Source organism: Oenanthe melanoleuca, chromosome Z (assembly GCF_029582105.1).
Source record: "Oenanthe melanoleuca isolate GR-GAL-2019-014 chromosome Z, OMel1.0, whole genome shotgun sequence".
Taxonomy (NCBI): domain Eukaryota; kingdom Metazoa; phylum Chordata; class Aves; order Passeriformes; family Muscicapidae; genus Oenanthe; species Oenanthe melanoleuca.
The window spans coordinates 27,764,245-27,785,199 of record NC_079362.1 but is presented as its reverse complement, the minus strand read 5'-3'; the positions used below and the strand labels follow the sequence as shown (position 1 = coordinate 27,785,199).

Below are 20,955 nucleotides of genomic sequence, written 5' to 3'. Positions count from 1 at the left end.
TAGGACTTTAACTCTTTCAGAGTTTACTCAGTTGTGCCAGTACTTTAGAAAGCCAGAATGTAGATTTAGGATTGAAGCTGAACAGAACAGAGAGATTTTTGAAGTTCAACCACAGTTTGATAAGCACACCTTATTGTTTTGTAAAGGGAAATTTTCAGAGTGTAACAGTAAAATTTTAGCTCTGTTTTCTGAATTAATTATCACAGCTCCCACTGAACACAGCTTAGTCAACATTTCATCCTCAGGAGTGGCTTGGAATCAGAAATTAAGCAAGCTGGGGAAACAAAAATTATTTTATAATAGAGAATCAAAATGTAATTTAACTTGTGTCCTCTTCTTCAAGGCTGTTAAAGTACTCTTACTCCTTCCACCTGATCTTAGTATACTGATTTTTAAGGAATGAAGGATAACTGTTCTCCGAAAGCCATCCATCCACAGTGGCCTAGAAGTCTCTGTCCACAGACACCAAGAGATTTTTGGAAGAAGCAGGGCTAGTGAGCTGGTTCTATTGGTCTTCACACTGCACTCAGTAAGCTGACCCACCCAGTCCAGCAGTATGGTCAGCTGTGTACAAAGCAGTGATTGTAACAGCAGCTGGTGAAACAAGCCACGTGCAGCTGTAAAGGCTTTACTTTACTGGTAGTGGAAGGATGTAGCAGGTAACAGGGGCTTGATAACTGAAAGCAGAGGCTGGTTGTGTACTTAGAGAATGTGGTTTAGTGGTTCAGGATTAGTGGCACAGGACTCTCTGTGCTTGCACGTGTGCTACCAACAGCTCAGACCAGTAAAAGAGCCTGTGAACCAGAGAGAGAGCTGAAAAAACCTGTGTGCAATAAAAAAACCAGTATTCAAAGGGAATGTCAGAACTATATGTTTTGCTGTGATCTGTCACTCTGTCAGTAGTTGCCTGAGCTAAGGGAGTTCCCAATCTGCTTGAAATTTGGGAGGTATGAAATTGTCATGGCAAGCACTGTAATTCACTTAAATGGCCATGGCTAAATAACCACTCCCATGGGGTTTTAGTCCAATCTGTCTCATCCTCTGCCTTCCACCTTTCTTACGTTGTCCTTTCCCTGTTCTGTGTGACCAAACGAGATCAAAGAAGCTGATTGGGATTAAAAAATCCATGTTTTTAAAATTATTACGGTTTACTTGTGAGTTTCATACAGCTCCCTGCAAGGGGATGTATAAATGCCTGGGCCAAGTATCATAGGGGAGATGTCAAGAAGGTAGGAACACCTAGAAGAGGAAGCAGGATTGAATTTTTGGAAAAATGATGTAGCCATACACACTCCTGCATGACTGTTAGTCTGTAATGTGTCAAGACCTCATATTCCTAGATAACAGGGAAATATAAGCTGAATTTCACTGTCATCTAAGTCATGTGTTTTTTGTAGTTTCTTTACTGTAGTTCTGAGAGATACTTATTTCAGTTTATCTTAAATTATATGCTACAAGAAGTCCATGTTCCTAACTAGAATGCCATGGATCCTTTAACCAATATAATCTTGTAGTGAATAAGTGTCAGGGTACTTTCAGTACCTTCGTGGTGATCAGTGTACATTTGCAGGACTGCAGATAAGGTATAATTGGATTTAAGACTTGTAAAAGGCACTAGAATGAGTTGAGTGGCCAGTCCTCTGTTAAAACATAAACATTTATCCCTCTCAAGAAAAAACATGCTTCATCTGCATTATTAAACAGCATTTATTGTCTAAGATTTGACACTCATACTTGATTCTGCTGCTGTTGAACAGCTGATGCACTTCATCTTAAAAATGACTGCTATTTAAGTCAACTTCTAATTGTTTTGTATAACCAGTTTTCCTAAAATGAAAGAAGAGCTTCTCCACCTGTATAGAAACAAACTTTGTTGAAAGAATTGGAATTAAATATTTGTAAATATAGTATTTGGATACATAAATGCAATAGTTCTACCTAAATTCATCTCATGGAAAATATGATGCTATGTTTAAGGGCATTAATCTAAAAATCACTACAAATGTCATATATTTACCCTGAAGAAAGCACAAGCCATTCCTACTTAATCATATTCTTTAGCCAATTATCATTTTTCAATTTTATTCTTATAAAAACCTCGGTATTTTTGCAGAATCATAAATCATAATTTATTTCAGGCTGATCCAATTTAGCCACTGTTTATCTCATATTGCATAGCTGCATTCATTTTTAAAGCACATAGTTTTATAGACAGCTATCCATTGTATCTTGCTTTCCCTTTCCAATCTTTTACCTTAGAAAAGTATCAAAAATTATTTATATTTTCTCCATTGGCCCTTAGCATTTTGGTTATGGAAACACTGTGCTGATTCCTGTGATTGTTTACAACTGTGAGTTTTTTTGTTAGTCTTGCAAAATTACATGCTCCTTTTTTTTTCCCATGTCCAGACAAAGCAAAGGGTAATTATTGCATGTCAAATAAATGGATATTGTTATATGTCAGAAGTGTTTCTGATGGTGAGAAGGCTTCTTTCTAATTCACCTGTGTGTGTTGAGTCTGCAGTGTTGTTTTTGCAGTTACTAGCAAAAAGTAATCCCAGCAGCTCTAGAGAAAAGGAAATTGCCACTCAACCAGTATCATTCCTGAAAGAATGAGGAATGGAGACTAAGATTTTAAAAAGAAAAATATAAAAATGTAGAAGTCAGCTGATGCAGAGTTAGTTTTCATATTGTGCATCGCTGGATAGACATCTCTGTGTGATTTTTTGTAAGAAAAGTCATGTTTCCTCACTGTTTGGTTTAATAAAACAGGATTTATATCAGCTACCTTCCCAGCAGAACTCTAAAGCTTGCGTAGCTCTCCCTAGAGTATAATGATGAAAGGTATGTGTCTATAAACAGTGTGCCATTTAACATTCTTGTTACCTGTGATTTAATAGAAAATACTTGGGGAAATGATATAGTATGCTTTTAACTCAGTGACTCTGATATGACACTGGTCATGATGTGTTGTTTGTTGTGGGTGGTTTTTAATGGCGTCTGCATGGTTATGACTGGTTTATTATTTCCAGGTGTTGGTATACCTGATTTTAGGCCGAGTTTCTGTCTCTGTGCATGAACTGGAGGACACTATTGGTCACTGTGCCACACTATTGGTGCTGATGCCATGGGTGAAGCTTATGAAATCTGGTTGTTCTGAGATCATCTCCACATCTGTTTCCATTCTCAGGCATGGCTCTGCCAGCAAGGGAATTCACCCAGCTGCATTGTACATGCTGTGAAATAGTCCATCAGGAAAAGATGTTGGTGACTGTCTCAGAAATACATTACTCTGAAATAAACAAGGAGGAACTGAATCATTGGGAAGAATTACCTCTCTGAGTGGGACAGTCATTTAGTTCAGAGGGACATGCAGGACACTGTCCTAGTATACTATTAAACCAAATACCATGAGTGATAACGTTATTCTTTATGCCTTTGTGTAGTTAGAACCCATCATAAAAGATTAGAAGGCAGTTTCTATCACTTTTGATGCAAGTATATACAGGAGCAGTTCTGCTGAAATTACTATAACAGTAAACTGTGAAGTATCTCTTATCAAGAGGCAAATTTAATTTTATGTGGAATGAGGATGGGTGCTACTGTGCCACAGGTTTCAAGGAATTGTGATTCAGTCTGACCCATACCACATTGTTCACAGTGTTTCGGCTTTGAAACAATTCTCCCAAGACCAACTGAGATAGTGAAACTTGAAGCATTTTTCATTCTTGTAAGATGAAAACTGTAATAGAAGTGATTGTGATGACTGGCAAGGCAAGTTACATTCTTAGTGCTTTTAAAATGGTGAGATTTTGTTTATTATTTGTTGTTGAAACTATTTGATGAGTTTTCATCTTGCTAATGTTATAAAATTTGGAAGCAAAAGCTTTGATTTTTAAGTTCCCCCATACAACCTTTTAATTGACAGTATGTGATTTGGGATGAAATGAAAAACCTTTTGTCATGACTGTTGATTCAAACACAGTACAAGAAGTGTTGGAAGTCTAAAAGCAATTGAGTTCCTGCAAAGGATTAGTGATTCAGGCCTAAGCGAAGGAGTGGCCCATCCTATCATTAACACCTGCCACTTTATTGCCTAAGCAGAAAAGATTCTCTTAGAGCCCAACAACTTTGGCTAGAGTTCTCCCTTTAGCCTCTGAAGGATCCAAACCTAAAACGTCTGTGTTTGATCTCTACTGAAAATAAGGTGAGCCTGCTCCTTTGTCTCCTGTGACTAAGAGGAAAGCTTCTTTATTCCAAGGAAGTAGTGGTGATGTTGTTTGTAAATGTTTACAATAGCCTAAATTCCTATTTCTTTGTTAATTTCTGTTAGCTTTTGAGTAAAGATAATGGTTAATTAGATAGCAAATACCACCAAGAACCTACTTCATAGGGCTGATTCACTGCAGTATTTTTGTGAAGGTCAGGTCTTACACTTTTCTATTTTGAATTCTGCATGTGAGAATATGAGAAAGCTAGTCTATTCATCCTCTAGCATTGCACAGCCTTCAGTCGCATTTCCAAATAGAGAAAAAAGGAAAAAATAAGCTCTTAGCAGAGCTGTATCTTTTAAGAGAAGTTAAGCAGAGAGATACAAGCCAGCTTTGTATTTTTGTATTTTGTAAAGTTGCAGAAAGATGAAAAAAGAAAAGCCTTGGCTTTTATTGCAGGACACTGAACAGAAGATTCTCCAGACACAAAACGTATAGGAAATTCTTGCTTGTTCTGATTCTGCCCTGGTGAGTTAAAAAACAGTTTCATCTGGCTGTGCAGTAATCTTTTGGATGAGAGTTTGAGGTGAATTTGATTAGAATGTGTGTGTGCTTCAACAGAGACCTTCATCACTAACACAAGACTTGAGCTAATGAGTCGTTTGCTGAATATTTTGGTTGAATTTTCTTTGAATTAATGGATTTTAGGAAGATTTCCTGAATATATGGAGAGGAGTGGGAAACATTATTTAATGTGATTAATTTTGTTTGCGTATTTAGTATAAAACAGCTTATGAAATGCAGTGTGTTCTTTTTTTCTTGAAGGAGCTTTAATTGCCGTGAGTACTGTACTTCAAATGTGTCTTTTGAAGATGAGTTTTATTTGATGCTCAGCTTGTTATTTTAAATAAAACTCTTGCATGCTCTGGTGAATATTTGCAGATGATGAAGTGAGTCAAACCACATAAGAGTACCAGGTGTATTAATGTGGGGAAGAAAGTAATTACCTGAGCTATAAAATTCTGGACTTAACCTGCTTATTATTGCAAACTGGGACATTGGCTCCATGCCATCTCCAAGTGTGTCAGTCACAGGCTCAGTTTGTGCAGCAGTACTCACCTATATTTTTAAGGACTTTTAAATAAACAGATGGCTGCCACAGAGTATTTGAGAGCTGTAAGTTTTGGGTCTTAGTAGCAACAAATTGTAGGGCAAAGTTGCTATTTCCTGCCAAAGGCACTTAACTGTTTCAAGGCTACTTAAAGTCTTCTTTCCCTGTCTCTTTGTCAGGGAAAGAATTTCTGGACTGGAATATTCAGATTCTCAGTCTCTGAATATTACTTAAGGGGCATGTCAGATATGACAGTGATCTCCCTGGAGTTCATTGCAAAACTTCTTGGATTTTGGAGATATGGAAAAAAAAGATGGTTTATAAGGTCATGATTGGATATCCCTCCATCGTGCCATCAGGAAAAGTTAAAGCAAGCACTTCTTTGCTGATTCTGTGTGACTGCTGCTTGCCAGCAAATTAGCCTGCATGCTAGTCTTTCACATATTTGGAAAAGGATTTTTTATGGTGCTTACATCCTATTATGTAGACACAGAGTCTAGAACACCAGATTTCACTTTGCTAATGTTGGTGTTGCTTTCTTGTGGTTATTAAGAAGAAAGCAACACCTTTTTCTCTTTGTTTTTGTCCCTCAACAAAGCCTCAGGCAACTGTCTTCAGAAGAATTCAGTGCTAGGCACGCACTGCCTAGTAAAATTTTCATGGACATGATTTCTGTTAAGGGAAACAGTGGAACACAGATAATCCTGTAAGAATTGACCACTGGTAGGGGAGGATTTTTGTATTGCTGTGCAGGTTTAACACATGTGTTATTTACGTATTGCACTGAATGAAATGTTTGTTCTCTAATTTATTAATAAAATATTCAGTACAAAAACAAGTCTAATTGAAATAGCATCTATCTATCCTGTCACTCTTAAGTGTATAAATTTAGTGATAATACAATCTTTTTCATGTATATATATAAGAGCAAAAAACTGTAATGCTGCAATTTATTTGTTCAGTCAAGCTGACTGTTGAAACTATTCCATTGCCAGCTTAGGTTAGATGGAACAACACTATATCCATAGTCTTGCTTTCATAAGAGCAATGCCAAGTATTCCCCTATAAAGAAGATGAGTAGAGCTATAAAAAGTGGCTGCTTCACAATTAATAGTTCTACACAATCCAATATAAATCTAAGTTCACTACTGAATTTATAAAGGTGGATCAATAAAAGTAACAATCTCCATACAGTTTTGTGGGAAACAAGAATTGTTTCTGTGCAATACCGTCTTTATCCTTCTTACTAGGTTCTGTGTGGTTTGCAAAAGCAAACACTCTATTAATTTAATACAAAGAACAAATATGAATAATTTCTGCTTGCTGATTTCTTTTTCCCACAGAGATGAGCACTGAATCTATGGCAATAGCTTAGAGGCCCCATTGGCAGCTCTAGGAGCACTCAGACAAAAATTCTAAATTGTCACATAGTATTTTTTCTACTGAACTTATATGTACATTTTGAATGTTATACAGTGACTGTAAAAATGTATCAAAGTGAAAAAGTTGGTTTTAAAATTTGAAGATCATACAAGATTTATTTAATTCCCATCTTTATAATTTAGGAGCCTCTATTTATATTTAAAAAGAACAGAGAAGTTAGTTCCTTAATACTTAAAAAAATGAGGCACTTTTAAAAAAAATTAAATCTTCGAGTTAGGGGTTGGGCACTTTTTAAGGCTAATAATTGCTAGAAAATTCTGGTAAAACAGTAGCAAACTGACAAAACCAGACTTGAGCTTGTCATTGACGTGTATTGTTTTTATATCCTTAGGGAAATGAAGCCTTTCAGAGAGGCTTTCAAGAGGAAGAGCTAATAAATTGCTCTGAAGTTGATACAAGCTTCTCTGGGAAAAAGAGCAGGGCCTGGAAAGCTTCTGATAGAGAGCAGCTGTTTTCAGATACTTGTATTAAATCTCAGACGTGCTTTCCTGCCAGCTGCTGCACTGCAGAAGATTAGCAGACATGTCCATAGCACTGAAGCAAGTCTTTAATAAAGATAAGACTTTCCGCCCAAAACGCAAGTTTGAACCTGGAACCCAGAGGTTTGAACTTCACAAACGAGCACAAGCATCTCTCAACTCAGGCGTGGACTTGAAAGCAGCTGTGCAGCTGCCCAGTGGAGAAGATCAGAATGACTGGGTGGCTGTTCATGTTGTTGACTTCTTCAATAGGATCAACCTCATTTATGGAACCATCTGTGAGTTCTGCACGGAGAGGACGTGCCCGGTGATGTCTGGAGGCCCCAAGTATGAGTACCGGTGGCAGGATGACTTGAAGTACAAGAAGCCCACAGCATTGCCAGCGCCCCAATATATGAATCTTCTCATGGACTGGATCGAGGTGCAAATCAACAATGAGGATATATTTCCTACAAGTGTAGGTAAGTGTAAGGAAGAAGTCCTAAAGCATAAACTGCCTTTCATTCTTGTATTAAGCATGTTATCTTCCCACATATTTAGGGAAATTAAAGCTGTTGAACAGCAGGTGGGGAGGAGGAGGGATCAGAAATAGTATGCAGTATATGAAATGTTAACTGTGGTTGCTAGGTATGATAGTGTTTGTTAGCCTTAAATGTTTGTCCCTGATGAGCCTCTCAGGTTCATCACTGAGGGTGATCAACATTACATTAATACCTTCTTGAAAGCAAATCAAATTTGTATGACTTTGCACTTTGTCCGGCTATTTAGACAGATACAGAATGGATAGAAAGCAAAACTAGTCAGAGTGCTCTCCTAGTGTGTACATCTATATACAAAACAGTGGAGAGTCAGGAATGCAGTGAACTTAGCTATTCCACCCTCTCTCGATTTCTCATCCAAAACGCACAAGTTGTGAAGTGAATTATTCACCAAAGTATTGTTTTCAGTATTATTACATATAGCTAATAAGCATTGCTATTATTTAAGCAGACAGCCGAGATGAGAGAGCCTTTAACAGCTTCACAAATTTCCTTTTATAATCTCTCCAAAGAGTGGCACAAGTAGGTTGAAGTATCCTTGCTGAAAGCGGAAGAGTGCATTGTGTACTGTAGACAACATAAATTTTTAGCTGTGGCTGCATGCAACAACAACAACAAAAGAAGTTATACCTTAAAAATGTCATGTACTTGCATGATTTTTGGCAGTTTTAATTAATGGGTCCTGATTTACTGCTTTCAAATGGAAAAGCTGGGAGCTTGCTGTAAGAAATGTAAGTTGTATATTAGTTGGCCCAGATGAGTAACAAACAAGAAGAATGCCATATGTTTAGATTACCTCAACCCAATATTTTGGAGTTCATAGGCAGCTAGGGCCTGTGAGTAATTGGTAGATGATGCATCAGGAGGATGTGTCTATGAGTGTTTCCAGACCTTTGAAATACTTTACTGTTGGACTTGATGGCTATTTATCTGGACAAACCTGTGGTTTGTTTCATAGTTTCTATCACTTTTCTGTCCTACTCTAACAGGTAGAAAGGATGCGTTAACTACATTTTTAATCTGGACTTTGACAACAAAGCCAGAAGAAGGAGGATATCAAAGAAAGTAGTATCATATATTTTGTGTAGTGAAAAATTGATTTGATTCCTCAGGCATTGGTTGCTTTTTGTTTCTTCAGGGTAAATAGTTTTTGGAGTTGAAGATTGGCTGACGGTGCAGAGAAATAAGTATTTCTACAGGCTTTTGTTATACCAAGTTTCTATCTTGGAGTATTCCAATATTGTTCTGTTTCTTGTGGTTTGTGTATGTGGAAGGTGTTGTCTGTCAGCAGATATGGGGAGCAGGTAGCACACTCTTGTGCTGATGAGTTTTACTGAACCAACTAATAATTTCTAGCACAGAAGCATTCTGCCCTAGATGCACCCCCCTATATTTGTAATAAGATAGTTCTGAAGGAACTTTTATCCTGATGGTTTACCTATTATAAGCTAAGAATGAAATCAATAAATAATCTTAGTCTACTTCTCCTCCCAGCAGCTTCGACTGTTGTCGATTAAATTGAACATGAAGAAACTGAAGAAGGGGAAAGACTTCTGGTCTCTAAAACGATGCTGGACTCTGATAAAAGTCCAAACAGGAAAGCTCAATTTCATTAAAATCTTTTCCCCGGCCTGAATTGACTATTGGACTGTGCCATATTCATATTACAGACTGAGATAATTGGACAGTCCCATAAAGAGATTCTACAGATACCTTCAGAGCAATATTAGAGCACTTGTACCCCTATTCCTTTCTCGCCCTCCTCTTCAGCTTTTGTTGCAGATACCGTACTGGCCCCCTGCATACTTCTCATTATCTTTTTGATTTACCACTTTTGATATGAAATTGTTGATAAAATTGTTTGGGAGGCTTTAGATCTTTCATTTCAGGAACAGACATATGCTGTGTTGAATTTGGTGTTCTGGGTATCTCTTATGTGAGCAAGTCCCTACTCAAAACAGTCAGAGGGAAGTTTGGATCTGTTCCTGGGGTAAGTTGCCTTTCAAAAGAATCTTTTTGATTGATTTTCACATCAGTCCCATATTTGGATGTGATACTACCTGTCAACCTATCGAGCAGTCTTATAAAGCTTTGAATGAAATGCAGTCACTGAGCAGATGTATTGTTACCTGTTCTGCATTTCACAAGTGATCAGAGAGAACCTTTGTTGCTGTGTTAGTTACTGTTTGTTCCTACCTGTTCTGCAGCAGCCTTTGGTTAGATGTACCATAGGCATAGCACTAATTACAATCTCTATTTCCATTCATAATATGACAATTGTTTGTTCTTCAAAGCAGCTGAAATAAATCTTGAAAGATTATATACTTAGAAAAAAAAACAGGTTTATGTATGACCTTGCTAAAAGGACAACAGTTTTAAAGTGTTGAGTGGCTGTAAATTAGAAGTAGCTTCATTGCTTTGAATCTTTCTAGTCTAAAGATAATAGTTCTGGAGAAGAAAAAGATGTGTGCAATGGATGGTATTTTTTGGGATGACTTTTCCACTAGCAAATAAGTTTGATGATGAGATTGTATTAGTAAGAGCTGTTCACGGAAACCGTGAACACACTTTTCTCAGCTTAGTCCTATTAAACTTCTCTCTCATTTGCCATATCTCATGCAAACTATCTAAAGAGGGATTTCAAGAGCTGTGATTGTGTGATTAAGTTCAGCTTTCACTGAGGAACTAGTTTCAAGGGAAATAATTTCAGAGTAAGGATAGCCAGGTTTGGTGGGATCTTCATTTTTGGAGGGAGCTTCATTTGGTGGTGGTGGTGTTCCTCTGTGGTTTAAAAATAAAAGCAAAAACAAAAACACAAAAAAACCCACAAATGCCATTGAGTTATAAATTGTTATAAATAATGTATTTAACCTTGTCAGTGTTTATACTGGCACAATGGTCTCTGGCCTCTTACCAGTCAATCTGTGGTCTGGTATTTCCTCTCTGCTTTCCCCTGTCCTTCTGGTTTTTTCATTCTCTGGTAAAGAGCCTCTTCCCTTAGCCACTCGCACACATACAGGAAGCTCATTGTATGGAAACAGAACTGTCAAGAATTGTGTCCAGTGATAAAAGCAGTTGCTGAATATCAAGATCACTTCTTTGTATATCAAAACTTGAAAGACTGTTTTTGTAAAATGGCCTCACAGTCTGTAAAAGATTGCAGGCATTATTATGTTCTTGATATTATTTCCATTATTATTAATTTCTTCATCTATTTAAGTCGGTTAAGAAGCTGACAGCCCTGGAAACAAGCTCTGTACGTAACCACATAGAGATCTGTCTCAGTTCTCAGTGGGTGAGAATGCAGTAATAGAACAGAAGAGAGTCTGTATGCCTGCTCAGCCACTACAGTGAAGCTATCCATCCCCAATATGAATTTTTGTAATGTGCTTGTGGTTTATTTAGCTTTAGAGTAAATTCTTCAGTAACTACTAACTGCTCTGTAGGGACTAATACCTAGTCTCACTGTTTAATATTTTTCAAGGAATATATTTCTCGGGTTTTAATAAACAGTCTGAAGAAGTAATTTGGAGTGGAAAGATGTAGATCCTTGGAACAGATGCACTTTTTGTTGAGCTGTGATTGTCAGCTTTCAGCATATGAATTTTGGCAATGTCAAAAAAAAAAAGCTAAGAAAGAAAGAAAGCAGCTCTATTCTTCTGTGCTCCCTTTAAATCATGATTCCCAAACATTATGAATTCATTTAATTTATGTTCTTTCCTGTACTCATTGCAGTCTTAAAATGAGAGTAATTATGTCTTCTTTGGATTTTCAGTGAATGGAGTGCTGAGGGGTTTTCTGTTGTAAGAGTCACTGGGAAAGAGATGAGAAATTTAAGGCCACAGGGCATTATGTCACTTATTTTAATCTGAACTCCAGCATAACACAGGCCAAATAACATCACCACATGATTACTTCATCAGGTCCACAAATTGAAATGAGAAGATGGTCAAACAATAGAAAATGTTGCTGAAATTAACATAAATTGGATTTCTTTTCTGCCTTGACATAATGATTTTTTTTTCTAATGAAGCAAATAAATAGTTGAGAGAGAACACAGGTTGTGCCATCTCTATCCTTCAGTGTTTTCAAGATCAGGGAGAATAAAGCCCTGAGCAGTCTGATCTGATGGGATGCAGGGTTCCCAAAATAAGTGCTATCCTTAATTATTCTGTGATTCTTAATTCCAATTTCAGCACTGCCAGGCTGCCTAAGGAACTAAAAGAGCTAAATTCATAAAAATCTGATTAAGCAGTTTAAGAAACCACAGTTTGACATTTAAAGGAAGTACAACATCACTTTTAAGCTATGAAAGTTTTGTATAGGAGGATTAAAAAAGTAATTAATGTAATCAAATAGCCTCATTGTGACTGATCAAAATTTTAAAAAACTACTTAAATCATATTTAAAGCCTAGGACTTCAGCTGAAAAATTAATGTATCTTTATCAATAGTTCAGCCGTTCCATGTTTGACTAGTAAATTCTGGTAGCTAGCAGCTTCACTTTTTGCACAGAGCATGTATGTGATGCTGCTTCCAAAGAAAGGAGCCCAGTGTGTCACCACAATGCACCTAAAAAAGCAGACCAAGATTCTGGAGGGCCCTTGTGAACATGATTCAATTTTTTCTATGGTTTCCTACCAATATTGTGTCAGAATTTTTCTGGATCTCTATCCAGTAATAGTGGTTGCTGCTTGAGGCAGTCCTCTGAAGCAGCAGAAGAACAGATGACTGGTGGATGTAAATAGGCTATGCTCAGCTACTTTTTCTGAGCAAAGATCTCTTCACAATACAGCCTGTAGAAATGTGGGGAGCATGTTTGACATCACTGACCTTTTCTTACAGTTATATCTGTCTTATTCCTCTTCTGAAGTATGAGGAAGTGTCCATAGTGTGGGCACAGTGGTGTTTGCTGGCATTTCCTGCATATATTTATTCTTTATTTTTTGGCAGCTGTTGCAATTGCACTGTCTAGGAGCTGCCTTTGTTTCATTTCACCCACACGCAATAAAAAATACACAATCTCTGTAGCTGGTATGTTTCCTTCTTTTAAAGACAAAGCTTTGCCAAGGACCAAAGTGAGGGGTAAGATTAGTGGCTGTGAACTGGTAATTCAGTCACCCAGTGCTGGATGCGTACAGCTGTAGTCTACCACCTGAAAACTAATGTAAAATCCAAACAATCCTTTCTGCTTGATCTTTGTCAGTAGTCACACTATTGATGAATTTGGTCTATACAAGTGTCTTATATTGTAAAGCTTATCTGCTTGCCCCTGTTGCTGCCCTTTCTTAATCACTCCTTCAACATGGATGTGCCTTCCAAGAGCTTTGAATTAATCTTTGTGTCAATGAAATGAAGAAAATTCTGCAAGACACACACTGTTCTATGGCTACAGCTTTTATCCAGTCATTAAGCTTTATAAATTCTATGCTTATATGAATGTTACAGCACCAGCACAGCTATCCTCTTAGAGAGGTTGGTGTCTTGAAATATATGTGCTTGGAAAATATCAGGTAGATATTTTACTACTGTATTACATGTCTGAGCTTCCTCCTCCTCGCACGTTTTTTCTGTCCCTGTGGTTCAGGATCTAACAGGTGATTCTAAGTAACCTAAGCTGGCAGATGAACAAGCCCACAAACCTAGCATGCTTCAGGAGCACCATCACAAAAGATTGATGAAAGTTGAATTAAGTCCATCTGGATGGTGGGTGATGCAGTTAGGAGCTAAGCTATCTGGTCTTCTTATCACTGTATTACTTTCTTGCTGACTGATTATGCCTTGGAAGAATTTGATTCCCTGTTTGTATCTGATATCTAAAATGCCTTGATTAGTTTAGGTATTCTACTTATACAAGAATAGGGACTGAAGCCTGGGAGTAGTTTAGACAGTCCCCAAGCCATATCATTGTTATCCTTTCCACATGCCTTCCTCTGTTGTACCCCTTTGGTCTGTTGGTAAGTGTACCATTTGAGGTACATAAAGGTCCTCTGCCAGATCATATGAATCAGCCCGTTCTTAAGTCTAGTTCTGACCATAGAAGGAAATATATGCAGTAGAAAGTAAGTGCAAATCTGTTAGTGTACTCCCTGCTTTTCCAGGAGAAGGATTTGGCACTGGTGGTATGAAGGAATGCTGTCTCACCTGGAGAATGTGTACCAGGAGTCTGATGCCTTGTGTGATGTATTTTCAGTGTTATGATAGTCATTAAGGGCTAAAAAGCACTTTTGCTAACAGACTAAAAAGCAGGTTTCCGTGGCTTTCTTCCTCCATTCTCCATTTCTCAAACTTGAGGGCAGAAAAAAAGAAATCAACTGAAATGGTGGCATGAATGGTGGTGGAGGGAAAACTTGAGAGCAGAGGGATGTAACTGGTTCTGCAAAGGTTTCAGTGTCTCTGCTCAGTCCGATGCTGTTTTTGGAGGAAGAAGGAAGTACAAACACTTGCCAGAAGTGGCATTCCATGTGGGAAGTGGGGTGGCCTGTCCAATATCTGCCATCTTCCTTGTTCTTGAGGGATTCAGCTTTCCACATATTGTCGTTACTTAAATTAATCTCTCAGAGAATCAGCAATGCCATGACTACAACTTCTACCCTAACTGAACTTATGACCTTTTCTCTTTACCCACCTTCACATCACAGCCAATGTCTACAATGTTTAAATAGGCATGCTGGGGTTGAGCTTGTGCCCTGCTCAAAAATTGTGGGAAATGTGATACCTTGAATATGCTTTACCTTGAAAAGTGGGCTTTTGTGAACTGAGTACTCTGCATTCTGCAGTGGTGTGTGAATTCATTCCTCTGATGAAGAAGAAGAATAGCTTCTTATGTGAAACCTTATAAAAAAAGACTTTGTGTCACAGGCTGCAAGAAAGAATGTGTGTAGGAGAAGAATTTACATACCATAATGACTTCGCTGATTCATTGTTTGGGACACAAACAAAATAAGAATCACAGGAATCAATTTTCTTGGTGACTACTTTTTGCTAATTTATTTTTGCCAAATTGATGTTGTTTAAGCTCAGAAATATTATAGGAAAGTAATGGTAATTCTTACTTTGAGAAATGTTTTTTCATCCTTAAGGTCAATCTTCTGAGGACAACACTGCTACTTTGGGGCATGTTTTATGCACAATCTGGACAAGGGAAGAGATCTAGGACAGGGCATCATCTGCTGCACCAGATATATGGTAACAATCGTCACAATGAAGTGTGGTCATAGAGGCATAAAAATAATATAATTTAGTCCTAATTTGTTTAAACTAAATCTCAATTTGACTTTACTGTTGAATGGCAAGAGTGCCACTTAGCTGGCTCCTAGGGAACTTTTGGAAGGCCTAAATCCGAGAGAGGGTCTTTGTTTCAGACAGAAACATCAATACTATTTTTAAGTTTCTCCATCCTCTTTCAAATAGAATTATTTTGCCTTCTAAATTCACTTACAGTATGTAAAATGGAACAAAATCAGAAACTTTAGGAGGGAGAAAGCTTATTAGTTGTTTTTAAATTAGGTTCTCATATCTTTCATTGGTATTTTTTTGAAGAAAGTCAAGTATGTACATAGAAAATACATGGATAAAAAAAAAGCATTGTGCAGCTAAAAGCCATGTGGGAGCCTTTTTATCAAAACTGGTGTGGCCAGCAGGACCAGGGCAGTGATCTTCTCCTTGTACTTGGCACTGGTGAGGCCCACCTTGCATCCTGTGCCTGGTTCTGGGCCCCTCCCTACAAGAAGGACATTGGTGTGCTGGAGCGATTTCAGAGAAGGGCAACAGGGCTGGTGAAGAGTCTGGAGCATAGGCTTTATGTGGAGGGCTGAGGGAGCTGGGAGTGATAACTCTGGAGGAAAGGAGTCTGAAAGGGGCATTGCTCTCTACAGCCACCTGATGGAAGATTGCAGCCAGGCAAGGGTCAGCCTCTGCTCCCAGATAGAGAGCAACTGGACAAGAGGAAATAGCCGCATGTTGTGCTAGGAGGAGTTTTGATTGAATATTGGGAAAAATTTCTCCATGAAAAGCATTGGAACAGGCTGTCCAGAAAAGTGGTAGAGTTATGTGGAGATATTTAAATGACATGTAGATGTCATGTAGTCTCTCTGGCACGTCTTAGTGATGGATTTGGCAGTGTTAGGTTTACAATTCGACATGATCTTAAGGGTTTTTCAAACCTAAAGGATTTCAATATTCTTTTATCTTTAAACACAAAGCCAAGAATTATACACTCAGATAACCTGAAACATTTGTAAGTACACTGTTCATTCTGATAATGCCACACAGAAAACCACCAAACTATTACAACATTATTATTTATAAGTGTGATTAAATCACTTGTGTGTTTACCATTAAAATACAACTGTATTAGTACATTTCTGTGCCTAGTTCTGCAGAAGTTCTCTGCCTTTAGGAGCTTTACATGCTCATAGAAAAAAAAAAAAAAGTCAGCAAGAGATTACAGGAAGAAAAATAATTTCCAGAGAAAAGCTTTTTGGTATGATTTCTGCTAGGATAGGTTCTTGTCCATCATATTAGTTTGGTCAGTGTTTTCAGCTGAACACTCATTGGTAGGGCTGCACATGACATGATTAGTCCTTGTCTACATGACTGTATCTTACATATTTCTTTTCTTCATGAGTGTGTTTGCATGTGTTAAGGCCATACCAAAAGATGGGGGTCATTCTGAAGGGAGTTTATTTCAGAGACTCTGAATGGCTTCCCTTTAGCTTTGTGTTGTATTCACAATTTTTGTGGTATGTGGGCCACAATGTAGTCCATGCGGAGGATTGTAAGTACTCTGTTTCTTAGCTACTCAGTACTTTGAGGTAGACAACTTGAAATCTTGACTATGATGTGATCTTGAAAAATATAGCTGTATTTCTTTTAGTATTGATTATTAAGGGCTGTGAAAGGCCTGGGACCTTAACAGATAACTTTAAGTTGGAGGACGACAGTTGCCTTTTCGTTTTTGAAAAATATAAATGCGTGCAACCCTGAGCATGAACATATAAGGTTGGTTAGGAAGTAGAGGAGAAGAAGAAGCAGATGTCAGTCTTGCATCATGGTCAGTCTTTGAACTGTTAAGGACAATGTTCATTTTGTTAGAAAACTTTTCTACAGTACACGCAAACCTCCTGCTTATTCACTGTCTCTTTGTCCTTAGCAAGGGGGCCAAGGTTTGCCATATATGTTCCACAAGACTGTGATGGAGTAATTCAGCCATTCATTAAAATAGAACAATTTAAGTTTATGTGCAACATTCAGGAAAAGCTGAATTACTCTTGAAAGCAGGTTCGAGTCATCACTGGTTCACAATGGGAGAAGAGCTTGCTAGTGCCTTTGTCATAGCTGCCAAACTATCAGCACCCTACAGGATTTACAGCTGATACTGTGTACTCAAATACTAGTGACACTTCTGTAGAACATGTTTCTTCATTTAATGTTCCAGTAATGGGCAAATGGATGTTTTCCTGTCAAAAATGGGGTTTGAGCATGGAATTGTTCGTATTAATTGGTTGTACTGTAATATTTCCAAGACATATTTTCTACAGCATCCTAGCTAATGGAAACTTCAAAAAATAAATAGCAGGAAAGTTTTTGAAGTACATACATACATACATACATACATCCACACATAGATCCACATATAGTACATACATAGATCCACACTGAGTGGTAGAAAATAAAGTAACTGAAAACACGAAAGCAACTCAACAATATATTGACCAGCTTATACTTCATGCTTAGATAGGGCAATTGTGTGCTCTGGTTCTACCATGGAAACCTATTGTGTGCTGGGGGACTGCCTGATTTCAGAAAACCTAAACAAAATGTAGAAGCTTTGGTAGGTTGTTCCTCCCTGTTTCTATGGGTCTGTCCAAGAAAGCATAAAATGCTCTTGTACACCTTTTCAGTGTTTCAGAAAAATCAAGCAGAAGCCTTGGATTTTTCAGAGCTGCAATGCAAACACTTCTATAAATATGACCAATATAAGGCATGTCTGTAGGTAGTGAGTGTTAATTGGAGGTGAGTCCTTGATAATTGTGAGTTGTGTTTTCTCAGTCCACTGGTGCAGGCCTTTATATTTGACTTGCTTGCTTTCTCATTAAGCAACATTCTGTGACTATTCATGGGAGGCATACAGCTTTATAGATCATGGTTTTTAAGCCTTGTAGAACTTCATCTACAGTCTCCAAGCTGCCCTTAAGTTACCTCTGTGCAGAGCTGTTATCCCCACAAAAATCTATTTTCTATTTGACTGGAACTGTACAGATATACAACAGAATCTGGAATTTAATAATTTTCGTCTTTCGTTCTCTTCTTAACGTTGTAACTGACTGTAAGCTGAGCAGTTTTGACTGAAACCCATCAACCAACACATTCCAGAAGCTGCTTGCAGTGAAACAGGAAACAAAATTTGCATCCTGCATATGCCTTTTGGCATTCAAGGCCAAAAAAAAAAGGCCAGTCTTACAGATGTATCTGTGACAGGACAAGTGCTTGACAAACAGATCTGATGTGTAAAAGGAATGGTGTAAATAGTTGCCTTCTCTGTTACCTTCTGCAAGCCATGTGGATAGGTCTGCACAAGCTGTATTGAAGCAATAAACTTTATTTCTCCTACCCTGATGTTCAGTACAAGCTCCATGTGCCTAAGCAGTGACTGTTGTTACGCTGTAACTCACATTAATGACAGGCTCACCAGAGAAAGGCTCTGCAGACTGATAGTCATTCTTGGGCTGAGTTGTAAGCTCTGTGTCACAGGAATAAACAACCCTTACAGTACAAATTCTTCAGTTACAGTGCAACAAAACTACATGTGCATATTACTGGCTGTGGAAATAAAAAGTAATTTTTGGTGCCTGACACTGTTTATATGAAATCCCAAGTCATTACACATTTTTGATTACACATTTAGCCTAAAATAATTGTTTCCAAGTGGAGAAAAACCACAAAAGCCAAGGCCTAAATTGTTCCCTTTTCCTTGAAGACTCGCCCAAGATGGTGTCCAGCAGCTAATTTATCCCAGCAGTTGGGTCCTTCATGTGCAAATGGATATAGGAATTTCCTAGAAACACAGTTCTCTATTGTGTTTCATGTGTCTGCCCTTTCCAGAACTCTGCTTCACTTGGAAAATCCTCTGAGTCAGGCTTAGAATCCTTGGAATAGGGGTTATGTGTGATACCTGTTCAGTGATTGTTTTGTATGACTGAGCAGAAAATAACATTTGCAGGAAATTCAAAGATTAGAAAAGACATGACAAATGCTCAGAGCATCTCAGCAACAGCATGGAGTGAAACAGGCTTTTACTGACAGTGCTGACATTGGGGATTTTTTATTTCTTTCCATCTCACAGTGAATCATGTCTCGGAATTTCAGGAAGGCAGTGTCATTTCATATGCTTGAATATATACAGTGAAACTTGTATTTTCTTCTCATAATGTGAATCAGTGGCACTTTGGCTCATTTAGAAACAAAAGGGATGATTGCTGAGTAATCAGCAGGAAGTCAGAGATAATCAAGAAGGGAAGTAATCAAAGTCAAGTAATAGTTGGAGGAGAAAAGGGAGAGCAATGAACAGCATGTCTTTCATAGACTAACCTTTCATCTGGATACGGAAAGAGGTGTCTTTTCTTTTAAAAGGCTGATGTTCAGGTGAACTGAGAACATTGTAGTTTACCTATAAATGTGTTCTGTCAACATTAGCATAGTGAAATAATAATGATTGTTATTTGTTATAGAGCATTGACTCTAACCAGAATTAACAGAAAAAACTTAGTCCTGTAATAGACAAATCCCTGAAGCTGGCTGTAGCACTCAGCAGCAGAAACCTATTCAAACCACGTGCTGGATGACATCATACCTTTTAGAAAAGTGCCAATGAATATTTAGGCATTATAAAAATACATCTGTTTAGAATTTATATATTTTAAAATTAGTTGCCTTACCATGACTGCCTTTCTTCTGGATTTTTAGAGCTTGGTTTTGTTTGGGTTTTTTTAAGGACATGTAGTTGTTCAAGACCCCTGTAAGGCATGATAAATGTTACTATTTCACTTGTCAAATTGAAGGCCAAATATCAGGTACTCAAAGAAGTCTGCATAGTATGTAAGTGGCTGTTCAGGTAGGGCATTCTAAGTAAAAATTATTTTTCTTGACTTGCACAGTAGTTTGATTGTGGATCCAGAAACAGTTCACAAACACATGGTAGTGTCAGTGATGCCAAGTGTACTTTTGATCTGTTCTTAAACTCCTAGCTCTGTAATATGCAGTTAGAGTAAAGAGAATGAAAACTGAAAGACTTTAGAAAGATTCCCAATCCCATGCATTTCTAGCCCTCTAGGAGAATGCTTTATGCAGTTTCTAGGGGAATTAAAACTGAAGATCAAACTGAAAGATTTTGCCTAGCTGTTGGTTTACACGGAACCTACAAGATTATACTTCTTTGAACATTTGATTCCAGATCTCTGGCTTTTAAACACACAATCTCCTGAAGGAAAGCTGTAAAGGTCAGAGCAAGGGTCCATTCAGCCAAACAGAGGACGTTCATTGGAGAAGAATGTAAGAAAAGGGAAAGATGCCATTTCCCAGTTTCCAGCAATTCACATGATAGACATTGTCTCAGAGGTGTCAAAATATTCTCTGGCTTGGAAGATTCTGGTAGAAGATTTCTGATTAAAATCTCACAAATGATAATTTTACTGTCATATCTTCATGATGACTCCCTGTTTTATGCATTTCAATTTTATACTGTTTTGGGCTGCATTGAGAATTTCTGCCCATGAATTTTCCTGGCAAAGAAAAGAGCAGTTGATGAATTGTCTTTGGACAGGCATATGTTGAAAACATTTTATGTCACAGTAGCAGTTGCATCCAGACCCAAAACTTTTGAGCAAAAAACAATGCTTATTTAGTACTAAGGATGTATTTTACCTGGCACTGGTTGAGTATCAGTTAACTAACAAGATATATTTTTGCCACAGAGATTGCAAATATTTGTTGATGTTCCAAGACATGGCAAAAGGTGTCAAGAAACAGAAAACTGAAAAACAAAAAAAAAAAAAAAAAAAAGAAGGAAAGATATAGTAATATAATTGTCTTCTGAGAAACCAACAGAAGAAAAAGATAAAAGAAGGAAAAGACCCAAACACAACTGAAGTTCATTGACTCGAAAAAAATAGG

General features: G+C 37.7%; 1 protein-coding gene across 3 annotated transcripts in view; it reads left to right on the top strand.

The window, feature by feature from the left end:
- Positions 1–20,955, top strand: part of LOC130265250 (MOB kinase activator 3B) — an 87,017-nt gene that overhangs the window by 31,627 nt on the left and 34,435 nt on the right. For all 3 annotated transcript variants that reach the window (XR_008842575.1, XM_056514172.1, XM_056514173.1), the window contains one exon: positions 7,097–7,705. Coding sequence is in view for 2 of the 3 variants with exons in the window: in XM_056514172.1 (XP_056370147.1) it covers positions 7,288–7,705 (418 nt within the window). In the remaining variant the exon portion in view is untranslated. The remainder of the gene's footprint in view (positions 1–7,096; positions 7,706–20,955) is intronic.